General features: G+C 29.7%; 1 protein-coding gene across 6 annotated transcripts in view; it reads right to left on the reverse strand.

Annotated features, from left to right (window-relative positions):
* Nucleotides 1-12,601, reverse strand: part of LOC123010104 (zinc finger protein 354A-like) — an 88,921-nt gene that overhangs the window by 39,480 nt on the left and 36,840 nt on the right. For all 6 annotated transcript variants that reach the window (XR_006413079.1, XR_006413078.1, XM_044406796.1 and 3 more), the window contains one exon: nt 2,355-2,750. Coding sequence is in view for 4 of the 6 variants with exons in the window: in XM_044406796.1 (XP_044262731.1) it covers nt 2,355-2,729 (375 nt within the window). In the remaining 2 variants the exon portion in view is untranslated. The remainder of the gene's footprint in view (nt 1-2,354; nt 2,751-12,601) is intronic.

Raw genomic sequence — 12,601 nt, forward strand, 5'->3', positions numbered from 1 at the left:
GTGTCGTGGAAGATTTAATATTATTTGTGATAAATAATCGTTTTTGTTAGAGTATTAGTAAATATTTATTGTGTTACTGTACGTATAGTGCAAGTGGTTTGCTTTTGGTTATTTGGTTTTAGGAATGTTCACAATTATTCTCAAATTTTGACAGTTAGGGCGTAGTATTACTAACTTTTTCCTACGACCATATACGAAACTAGATCATAACGTACAATTACATATGCTCGAAAATTGGCAATATCGTACGAGGTCAGAAGCAGCCTGTGGGATTTGTTTTCGCGTTGTGTGTTAGAAATCTAACGCACAATTCACACTCAAATGTTTTGTATTTTTTCCATTTAACGTATTTTTTTTGTTTCCATTATAAAAAATAAATCGTTATTATTCAACGTATTTTTGTATCTATTATAAAAAATAAATCAATATGAAAAAAAAAATATGTTCGTAAGAAAAAAATTATTTATGGTCGTAGGAAAAATAGTGTACAAAACTTGCAGGAAAGTGTCTAACGCACTCGCGGTATTGCCTGCACTCGGCTAACGCCTCGTGCGCAACTTTCCCGCTTGTGCGTTATTTATCACTTCCAGTGCTCGTTATGTAATATACTACCTAATTATTTTCCTAATTACAGAGAATCCTCGAAAAAAATTAATGCCCAGTTTCAATACACATAGTCTTAGTGCGGGAAAACTGTAAGAAAAACAGTTGAAGTTGTGATAATATCTATACTTCCCAAAATTCCACGAAGTAAATATTAACAAAAATCTTATATCTTTACATATTTACTAAGCAAAAAAACATAAAAGTTTAATAAAAAATCAAATGGAAGACCAAAAACTAATAGCTATGCAAAAGTTGGGAATAAATAATCAAAAACCATTTCATTTTTATTTTCCAAAAAGCATTTCAAAAATAAATACGAAACAAGTAAAATAATTCATCAAGATTGGCGTGCACCAATGACAAACAAAAACAATATAATCCAAATTTATTTGAAAATTCTTTGTTTCAAAATACCTAACTCGTGTACTTAACAAACATTAGAATTTATACGGGTATTGACTAACACGCAAGTTCTACCTACCTATATAAAAATGAAAAATACAAAATTTAAACGACATTATACGTTTCAAACTACTTATAAAATATTTTCTAGGAGTAAAAATACAAAAAAAGAAACAAGTTTAAGCTTCTTTTTAAAACAACCACGTACTAAATTTCTACCGTAGGTAGACAGTTTATTTATCATACTTACTAGTAGGATAATACCTATCATCAAAACACAAACAATTTCAAGAAAATGGAAAATATAAATACCCACTGACATGTATTTTTAAACAATCCAATTATAAAGAGTGATTTATTTAAAACGAGCCCTCCTGCATATCTCAGAAAATAAACAAAAATCAGAAAGTCCCTAGACAATAATTAATTTTTTGTTATCTGATTATTGTCAATCAACGCAAACGACGTTTCAAAGCTATCCTTGCACTTTTATAGTAATTTGTTCTGCGTAACGTAAATAAAAAATACTCAAAACTCAAACAAAACCCACAACCGAATTCCTGGTCAAAATACCTTTCATTTGAGTTATCACAAAGGGGGTGATGCTATTTTAAATTGTTTGTATTACAAAGAGGGTTGATGCTACAACTTTCAAAAGTACACTAAAAGTTGTCTCCCTGTAAATGAAAATTGACTTGTCTCCGGATTTTCTATTTTTTTTTTTGGCTCGTTTAAAAAAAATCACTGTATTCTAGTTCGCATTGTTGTGTACACAGTACTTCCAAAAATTACAAAATGTGTAATTTATTGCATTTTTTAATTCCAGCAGATATTCAATTGTCCCAATGAAGTGTTCTTGCTTTTCTTTGTAGATCTGCATTCAAGAATACCAGAACAAACTAATTTCAACTTTCAGCAATTCTAGAATCTAAATCATGAGAGTCATGATTTTGGGTTTAGACCACCAAAGAAATGCATAAATTGTGACCTGATATTACTTCTAATTAAACACCTACGATTATTTTGTTAGCAAAACTAAAAATTTTAGCAATTGAGAAAGTGATGTTGATAAACAGACTCTTCTCGCCCCTTCTATTCGTTACAAGAAAGTTACTACTTTTTGCTAATAAAACGGACTGTCACTTAGAAAAAAATCCCTTCATTGGAGAAATTGCACATATGTTTAATTTAAAACCGTTAAAAGATTTATTGTTTTAAAGGAATTTCTTGACAATTTGTCGATTTGTTTTCTAAAATAATCTTTGTACAAAAAGATTAATTGTTTATGGAAAAAATGTAAACCTTACAGCAAAAATTTCAATATTCTGGGGAAAAAGTTCTCTTACCGTGTGTTTATATTCCCTGGTCATTTCGGCGAGCCCCTTAACTTTGAGACTCTCCGCCGTCTTGAGGAGGGCCGACAGTTGGCAGTATTCGACGTTGACTTCGCCCTTGTACATGAATTCGATGAGTGTCCTAAGTTCCGCAAAGCGGACGTCTTTGAGAATGACGATCGGATGACGACTGGGATGATCGACGAAGAGCGTCTGGAAATAGGAGGAACAGGCAGAAAGGACGACTTTGTGAGCTCGAATCGAATGGCCCTCCGAGCAGGCCAGGGTTACGTCTACTAGACTTTCGTCACGGAGCAGTTGACTGAACACCCCGAGTAAATTGCTTTGATGATTATTCCACCTCAAACAGTAATGCTCGCTTCCCATCTCTCTGCACGCCGATCAACACTAGAAACAAAAAATTAACACTCGTTTATGTATTTACAAATTTTAGTTCTTAGTTATTAGGATGTTCAACTAAATTTCTAACCGAAAATGAGTCGAGAACATTGAATATGAAAAAACATCAAAGAAGAAGAAATAAACTTTTGGAGGTTTAAATAATTAAAAGTTTCTGTCATCTCGAGAAAACTGGCAAATATATTTTATTCACAATCAAATTATCTTGCATGTGAAAAGTTGGAAAGTCTGACATTTCAACTTCATTTAACAATTGATATGAGATATCAGATTCAGGTTGGCCCTTCTTTATCAGTTGATATGACATATGACAGTTCAGGTTGGCAAATGGCTACTTCCCAACCCGAAAACTAATAAGGAAGTGACCATTTCCCAACCTAAACTGTCATATGTCATGTTTTTCAAAATTTGATAAATTCTTTATTGGCTTTCTGTTATTTAAGAAGGATGATTATGAATAAAATAGTATACACACCTTGGTGGTCTTGGTTATCAAATTCACCTTGGTATAATGAAAAACCTCCCACCTCGGTATGTAATCTATTATTTTAACATGTTGTTACAAAATGGCCAAGACTTTAATGGATAGTATTTAATATTCACATATTAATAAACAAAAGACAAAAATATTTTACAATTATATATAAATTATGTATAAATTTAACAGGCTACTCATTCCAGAAATGTACTGGGAATTAAAATTAAAAAATAAATTCAGATGTAGACTACTTAATAAAAACACGTCTAGCAATGTTTAAAAGCCAGTAGAAAAAATATTTATTACAACAAATGTGGCTTTAAATAAAAACATTTGAAATTCGTATTTATAATTATCGTCGGAGATTTTATATAAAAGTGTTAACCCATATTTTTGGTTATTATTTATTTCAATTTAGTGTAATATAATGAATTTTTAATTATGATGAAATAAAGTCTTAACAGAGATACCCTGTACGCACATACAATTATTTTATTCTCCAGACCTCGAGTTTCACAAGAAATAATTCTTTTCTTTTGTAATTTTTTATCATCACAAATTTTTTGCCGTAGAAAGCAGATGTAGGTTGTATTCATCGCCTCGATTTTGCTACAACTACCTACACAGTACACATTATTTTTCAATCACTGCTTGTTTACACGAATAAATAATATGTCTGGAAATTCTTTCAAGATGCAAGTGACTTTTTCATACAAGTTTGAAAGTTGTTTAGTTTTGGTTAAGAATTAATTATTATTTTTTTGTTAGAGAGATATAAGACTGTTGTAAAAAGTTTTTATTAATGTGTGTGACATCACCGCAAAGAACCAAACGGTTTTTTTTTTCAGAAAACTCGATTATAATCAGTAATCATCAGTAATCACATTCTATAAAGAATGTCGTGTTGTAGATAACTTCACAGCAATCATAAAATCAAAAGAACAAAAAGGATTCACAAATCAGGCTAATCATTACTATGCATACTATGATGCAGAAACACCTGAATAATGTGCAGAAACGTCATAATACATTTTAGTAAATACGAAGAAAAATTGTTGATTTTTTTTGATTTTGTTTTATTATTATTATTTATTTAAATGCGAGTACAATAAGAGTCCAAAAAACAACACACTAATTGTTCAAAATTTTATACCAAGTGAATATAAAATCACATTATATCGTGTGTTATATGGAATTGTCCCTTTATTTGAAAGAAACAACACTCTTGACAAGAAAAAAATAATTTACACAGTGTCCATTTAAATAATACTTCAAGGTATTTTACTTTTAACAAACTTCTTCATTTTTTACCTTAATAATTTCAATTCGCTACAAAAATATTTTAGCCCTCAGATTTGAACTTTTTATTTGTATAGTGGTAAAAATTTGCTTATTTGATAAACCCTAACCAGATTTATTAATGCAATTAAAAAGTTATTAAGTGATCAATTCATTTGATTTTGTTTCATCATTGCTGTTTGTTGGAGCGTTAATTTCTTATTGGCCAGCGATATCGCCTGATGCAATCCCGCTTGAATTCTTTTTAAAATTAGTGTGAAACATAAATTAAAAGTGAAGTATCTAATTTGTTAAAAATTCAAAAATTCCAGTAGCTTTCACCATTACCCTCAATTTTTTGATTGGTTGAAAAACTTTACTCCTGACAAGAAAATCCGTTTCCGACATGCCATTGGCAACAGAAAGCCAACGTAAAATTTAATCTAAATAAATCTTCACGTTGTTGCCTCCTTAGTGACAGCGCATCGGAGAAATTTAGCGGTTTTTCTGACGTCATCGTGAAATGATGAAGCTTGAACCATAATCCTGCATGTTTTGCTTCACTAACCTGCGAAATACAAAAGTGTGTTCTGCTTGGCTTACTCCACAGGTCGACTAATTGAGAAAATCGCAGGTTTTATCTCCAATGACGTCAATTTTTTTCACTATTTCAAAATGGCCACAAGTCGAAAACAAATGCCAAAGTATCGAGCTACGCCCACTGGGGTTATATCCGTAAAACATTGATTTTTAAGCCAATGATCGGAGCACGACACTAATTAATATAGCTGTTGGCGAATTTTATAACAGATGAAATGCAGACAAAAATACGTGACATTATGTCATAAATAAAGCTCTCGGGTGAGAAATCTTGAACGTAAAAATATTGAAAGAGTGCCAACATCAACAGGTAAAAAAGGTTAAGATGAGAGTCAATTACTTCCGACGTAAAAAAAAACGTTAAAATGCTTCTAGTCTAAACTTGCAATTACATATTTAACGATGACTTAATTTTTTTTAGTGGGATTTAATTTCGTGACGTATTGTCTTGTCACATACAGATATTAATCAAATTAAATCAAAAACTTGTTTTGCAAACTTTAGCAACAACATAAAATGGACATTTCAAATACCAGCGGGAGCAGTCAACCCAAATGATGTTTGTCATTTAGGTAAAAAAATTGAACCAGGATAAAATATCATTAGCACTAAAACATATAGTTATTTATTAAACAAGACAATAAAGAAATTGTCGTTTCACCTACCAGAATTTGTTGAATATAAACAGTAGATAAAAATTACCTACTTTATTTCACTAGACAATAAAAGACAACTTTATCTACTGAAATTAATTGATAAAATATAAACAGTAGATAAAAATTACTTTATTTTACTAGACGATAAAAGACTGAAATTTGTCGATAAAAGCACTCTTTAACATTGAGTATAAAATAAAGATTTTTTGTTTGGAGTAAAGTAAAATTAAAAGATTTTAGGGAGCGCTTCCTTAGGTCAAAATAGAAAAAAGTCCCTATGAACCTATCTCCGGAAACGTTTCATAAGGGAGCTAAAACGACAATTGTCGTTTCATACATGTTTTTTTGGAATTAAGGTCAGTCCACAGTTTAAGAAATCCCACTTTTTTTCTTTACTAAAAATGACACAAAAAACACTTTCTAAAAAGGTAATTAACGAATGCAAATTTGTAAGAAAAATTATAAAAAAATATTTTCGAAAAGCAAAATTTTTCGCCTTAATCGGTTGATCACAGACCAGAGGACTTCAGCTCCCTTATGAAGCATTTCTGGACATAAGTCTAAAAAAACTTTTTTCATAGACTGATCTGAAGAATCACCTCACGAAATCTCTCAATGTTTTTTTTTTATTTTATCCGGTCCGGTAAATTAAGCTTCCCGGCCCCATTTTGAGTCCAGGAAGTGAGTTATTATAATATCTGAGCCGGTAAGTAGTACGAAGTGTAAGGTAAATGAGCTATTACGGTATCAGAGCCAACCGAGCAACACTTACGAGTACCAGAGTGTGATTTTTGACATAATAAAACGTCAAATCAATTCATTACGACGCCTTGTCTTTAAACATCTCATTCGAACTGTAATATTTGACTTACCGAATTTATAGTGACAATTACTAGTTCCCGACAACCTGAATATACACGGTGTTTCAAAACATAAATATAAAGTAGACAGTTGTAATCCTTAGATCATAACCTTCATGAGAAAAATGGTTTATAGTGTGTTGAATTTAAAAAAATGGTAAAAATTGTACTCAAACTCAAAAACAAAAAAAAATTTCGAAAAATTTTATTTTTTAGAAAATATCACATTTTTATAATAGTTTAACATTCATCACTTAGTTTTTACAAAAAATAAATAGTTTAAGCAAAAAACGTATGGTTCCATACTTTTTACTGACCTGGTATACATATTGATAAATAAGTCATATTTTTAGTTTTTATTAATTTCTTTAAATAATATAATAACAATAACTCAAATAACTCAACTAATGTCCTTTTAGTTTTTGTTTAGAAAAAACAAGTTGTAAAAAATGTCTAACCATCTCTTTAATATTCGCTGAAACACCCTGTATTCAGTCATTCTAGGAAGTTTTTTAAGAAATTCCAAAATTTACTTTGGCTATTTCATTAGATTCATAAAGAATAAGATAATTAATTCTCATTATTTAACTAATGATTTCTATGCATAAAGCAGCTCCAATCAATTAAAATTTCGGTCCAGCAAAATATATTTCCATACAAACAAGCTGTCGTTTTGAAGGCATTTCCCCAAACGAAGCTGCATTCCGCCATCCAAACTATTCAAATACCTGTTTAAAAATTCAAAATTACCAATTCAGTAACTCAGCCGTTACATCAGCTTGTAATTTTCCGATGCATATCTATTATTATGCACATTTAATATTCTCTTCATTTCTGATATCTACCTGACCTGTACATCTAATAAAAAATTTAGGGAAATTTAAATTCGAATTGGTGGCCATGCTGTCGATTCCAGGGAACGATAGAGCCCTATAGTATGGCGATAAGTCGTATCTAAATCTTCATTTCTATTGGTCGAAGATGAACGGACACGCCTCTTTACTAATAGAAAGAAGGTTATCTCTGTGGTCTCCGCTCTTGGTCGTAAATTAAACACCAGAAGGGTCCCTAGACACGTGTCGGGGCTCCCCTCGGGCCGAAAATGGCGTCCACTTATCGATAACACAGAAAGGGACCACAATTTCGTTATCGCGAGATAATTGTTTAATCGACTTGGCGATGAAGCAATTGCTTTAAGTTGGCATGAATGAGACAGTTTTTTTTTTTTAAATGGCGCGGAATTTAATGCGAAAGTTGGCAAGATTTTGAATGAGTTTAGAAGTCAAGGCGAGCGGCTAAATTTGAACGGTTAATGTCAAAATTTGCAAATCTTGCACCTTTGCAATTCATTACGTCTATTTAAAATTTATACTTAACTGTCTGGGGTACTGAATAACATTGCAAAGTTTTTTTAACAACTTTAAATTAAACTTTTTTTTTGGTTCAGTGTCAGGAATTTCGAATTTGGAAGTGTCACTCTCTGACAAAAATTGCTTTTGCAGACAGGTTAATTATAGCAACAAGTCGTCCTTGATACAAAAATAGCTATTTTTACATATCGTAGTTTGAAAAAAGGTTAAGTTATCTAACACATATTAAGGTATAATAAATTGTAGTCAATTAGGTACAGTATAGGCACAATTATAAAATAATAAAGTTCGCACCTCAATCTCTTTTGAACTAATACTCAGTTTAAATGACTTTTTTCAGTTAAAAAAGTGTGACAAGAAATCTGGTTCTTTAAGCCTTTGGCCCCAAGGTGATAGAATAAGAAAAAAAAAATATTTGCATTGGCAATTCTGTAAATAGAAGACTGCCTAACAAGACTAACATTATTCAAACATTCTCCATAAACTCCATTCTTCAGTCTTCTCCTCATTGTATTTTTTTTTAACTGTTGAAAGTAAGTTGCGAATATGTAATGGTGGTTGCATCGAGAATTTAGTGAGGCTCATTATTCCTCGTAAATCAGTCTGTATTTTAACTTTATAGCAAAAACTTTAGTTTTTTTCTTTATGCACGTGAATTTGTATTATGTATTTGGAAAAATCATCTATAAATTTTTCCAAAGTTTTAGTTTAATTAGAACGAGAGGAAAGGAGCGTGCGGATAAAACGACTCACCTGTATATACAGTAACCGACAAAATTATGGAATAATCTTATTAAATAATCTTATTAAAACTGAAAGTATTTTGTTTTGGCAAAAATGCTTAAACAGGTCAATTTTCTTTTAAAAAAATACACAATTTTAAACTTAATTTAAAATTTTGCACTTTTTGGTTTTTGAGTAATGACGTCATCGACATTTTTTTTAATGGAAACCTCTAATTTTTTTTGGCCAATTCAAGATCTTTTAATTGTTCAAATGACAACACCAAAATATTAAATATTACATAAAGTTTTCAAAAAAAAATCAGCCAAAAAGTGAAATAATATCAGAAAAACAAAAACAATTTTAAATGAAGTTGAAAATTTTGTGTTTTTTAAAAAGAAAATTGATCTGTTCGAGCATTTTGTCAAAAAAAACATTTTCAGTTTTAATAAATAAGATTATTTCATAATTTTGCTGCTCATAGGTAAGCTATAACAATTATTATACAGAGTGGTCCAAAAGTTTGGAAACAATTTTATTCTAGCGAAACTATCTAGTTTTTTGGCAAATAAATTTATAGGTGTGCAATGGCTATAAAAATGCTATTCAAAAAAAAATTGAATACTAATTATTTGTTTATACCTACTTACGAGATAAACATAGTAACATTTTTTTTAATGGAAACCTACCACAATTTTTTTTTAGACAACGAGCTTGTTACAAGAATTGTTACCATGCAATTTTTTTTTTTGTAAACATCACACTTTTTTGTTAAAAAAATGTTTGACAAGAATTTTTTTTTTTGAGTAAACTACCAGTTTTTTTGGAAATAAATTAATAAATGTTTAAAGGTTGTAAAGGAGCAGCTTTGGCAACAGTTTTTTGTTAATAACGCAACATAACAGAGCAAAAAAAAATGCATATTATAAAATAAATAGAAGTGAAAAGAAAAGCAAAAAGTCCAAAATTAAAATAGTAGTTTTTAAGGTTTAAGGTTGATGGGTAGCCCAGCGGTGGTACCCATGCCGTGTGTCAAGCAGGTACCACCCTTCGACAACTCAGCCTTCAAAGTCAATTGCAATAAACTAACATAAAATTCACTTTATTTAAGTTAAATGTTATAGCATCTGATGAGTATTTAGATTTGTTTTACATTTTCATATGAGAAAATACCAAAATTCGACCAAATAAATAGTAAATACGTAAACAAAAATGTAAAAATCGTACAAATAGTGTTATTCAAAAAACAATAAATTAAAAGCAGCACAGGTTTAAATTTAAAGCTAAAAAATGTCAAATACGTCTCTGATTTGAATAATCGTAGCATAATTTAATGGTATAAACTATTTATTAACATTACATGGTAAGTAATAATCTTTCTAATAAGCCTTGCTGGCATTTCCTCCAGAACTGTTTTTTGTTTTATTCATACAAAATTGCAACTTTGGACCACAAATTAAAAATCTAAACTATGTAGAATCGCCAATTGACGGTCATAAACCTAAAAGAACTTTAAAAGCATTTTTTATAAAACAAATCCCGGAAAATTGCAGCACTCAACAAGTTGACATCAATTTGATAAGATTGTAGAAATAAAAAACTATAAGATAACGACGATCAAGATACAAAAGTCAAATTGCAAATTACATCCAATCTCCATATAATTTATTCTTGCTGTAATAATATTCTATATTCACAGAAGCATTTAAATCAGTGTGAGATCAGCAGAGAAAATTTATTTTATGAGCCACGTCGATTAGTTTAATTACAGGATGGCATATAATACGGATAAATTCCCCGGAATTTAAATTTATTTAAATGTACTTGAATGCATTTGTTCCGTCAAAATTTGCATTAACGATGGAATATTTAAATTTTATAAGAACCTTAACAAATTTCAAGATCATATACGTGGGGATTGGGCTCAACTTCCGGGAGTTAGAAAAAATGCAATTTGAAAAAATTTACTACAATAAATTATTAAGAACGAATCTCAGTAGGACGAACTGATAACAATAATTCAATTCTAATCAATTAGTGATAAGCTTCAAGATAATTGCTTCAGCCGGTTTACTATTTAAAGAAACCTTTAATGACATTTCATTAACATTTAATGCAATAAAATCAGTCATTATAATCTTAAATCAAGCATTTACTTTCATTTGTCACTTGACATAATCCTCCTAGACAAATGAAAAGAATTAAAAAAAATAAGGTTATATCAACAAATAGGTTGTACGTAGCAAAATTATCACTCTCATGTTATCGCTTCTACACGAATCAATTTATCTCTTTGCGTGTAAAAGTTGTCAGTTTTGACATTTACCGTCACAATATTTATGACAATATTATTGCAAAAGTACTACAAAGACTTGACAAAATGCAACACAATCTTCTATAGTGTTAAAAATGGTGTCGGAAAATATAGCTCCATAAATATTTTTCATGAAAAACAACTATTTGGCCAACATGAATTTTTCTAATCATCACATTTATTCATCTAACCTTAAATTTTAAAAGTAAATTTTACAAAATTGTAGAAAATTTAGATCATTTTGAGAAATGACATTTAGTAAAATACAGGGTGGGCCATTTATAATAAAGACCCTAATCGATTTTCAGACGCAACCCAAAATACATTCTCACAGACAACTTTGAAAGTGTCGTCAATTCCACATTTTCCCCTTGAATTCAAAATCGACTCAAACCACAAAAAAACAGAAATACAAGTTCTTGATATATGAAGAATGCCACATAAATGCATAAAATAAAAACTGTCAAAGCTATCATAGATATCTATGTTTACCTCTTTGAAAAATTTCAAACAGTTCATCAATTAAAGTGCTATCTGAGAATGTATATTGGGTTGCGTCTCAAAATCGGTTAGGGTCTTTATTATACAGATTGTATTATAAAAAACGCCCCAAGCCATAATTTCATTACTTTTAAAGACGTTATTATACATTTTTGCTCAAAGTTGAACAGTTTCTCGTTATTAATCGTCTGCTTGTCTTAGATAAAATGAATAAAAATGTTCTATTTTTTCCACAGCCTACTTTATTTAATTTAGTTTTCAAATTGCCTAAAATCAAAAGTTACTGATAAATAAGAGTAAGTGAGCTTGTTGAAAGACAATTTAATGAGGAATCCAAAAATAATAAAAATAATAAAATATACAGGGTGTTATATTTAAAAAACTGAAATCATTGTCACTTTTGGTAAAACAGGAAGCAGCACTAATTGTTGATTGATTGATTTATGATCATTGATCTATGCCAAACAATAGATGACAAGAAACTGTTTAACTTTGTTTCAAGAAGTATTGTCATATCTTTAAAAATAATGGAGTTATGGCTAGAGGTGTTTTTAATAATACAGTCTGTATATAATTCACCCTGTATGATAAAATTGAATTAGAAAAATACCATCATAATAAATTTAATATTTTATTTTATTTTAATTAAATGTTACTAAAAATAAATTGTTCATGGCCAACTCAAGAACCAAATTTTATTGATCACGATTACATCCGGTGATGTAATAAAAAATAATACATAAAAAATTTTTCTTAGGTATGATTGTAAAATATTTTAATTGAAAATTCAAATTTGTTTTATTTGACCAGAAAAATACGTTTGTAAACTGTTTATAATTAATTAATTAATTAATTAATTTTGAAGAGATTCAGTTTCAGTTTACATTTTCAAATTATTAATGAATTTGGACGTTTGTCCTAAAATTTTCGTATTTGTCTCGTATTGCTGATGATTTATTTGATTTTCTGTCTATAAAATAAGAGATTAATGAAACCAAATGTAAAACTAGTCATAAAACTTTTTATTACCTGAAAAGATTGCCGTTAATAAAAATCTAA

Source organism: Tribolium madens, unplaced genomic scaffold, assembly GCF_015345945.1.
Source record: "Tribolium madens isolate multiple individuals breed KSU strain unplaced genomic scaffold, Tmad_KSU_1.1 Scaffold_7;HRSCAF=85;Tcas5.2_LG10, whole genome shotgun sequence".
Taxonomy (NCBI): Eukaryota; Metazoa; Arthropoda; class Insecta; order Coleoptera; family Tenebrionidae; genus Tribolium; species Tribolium madens.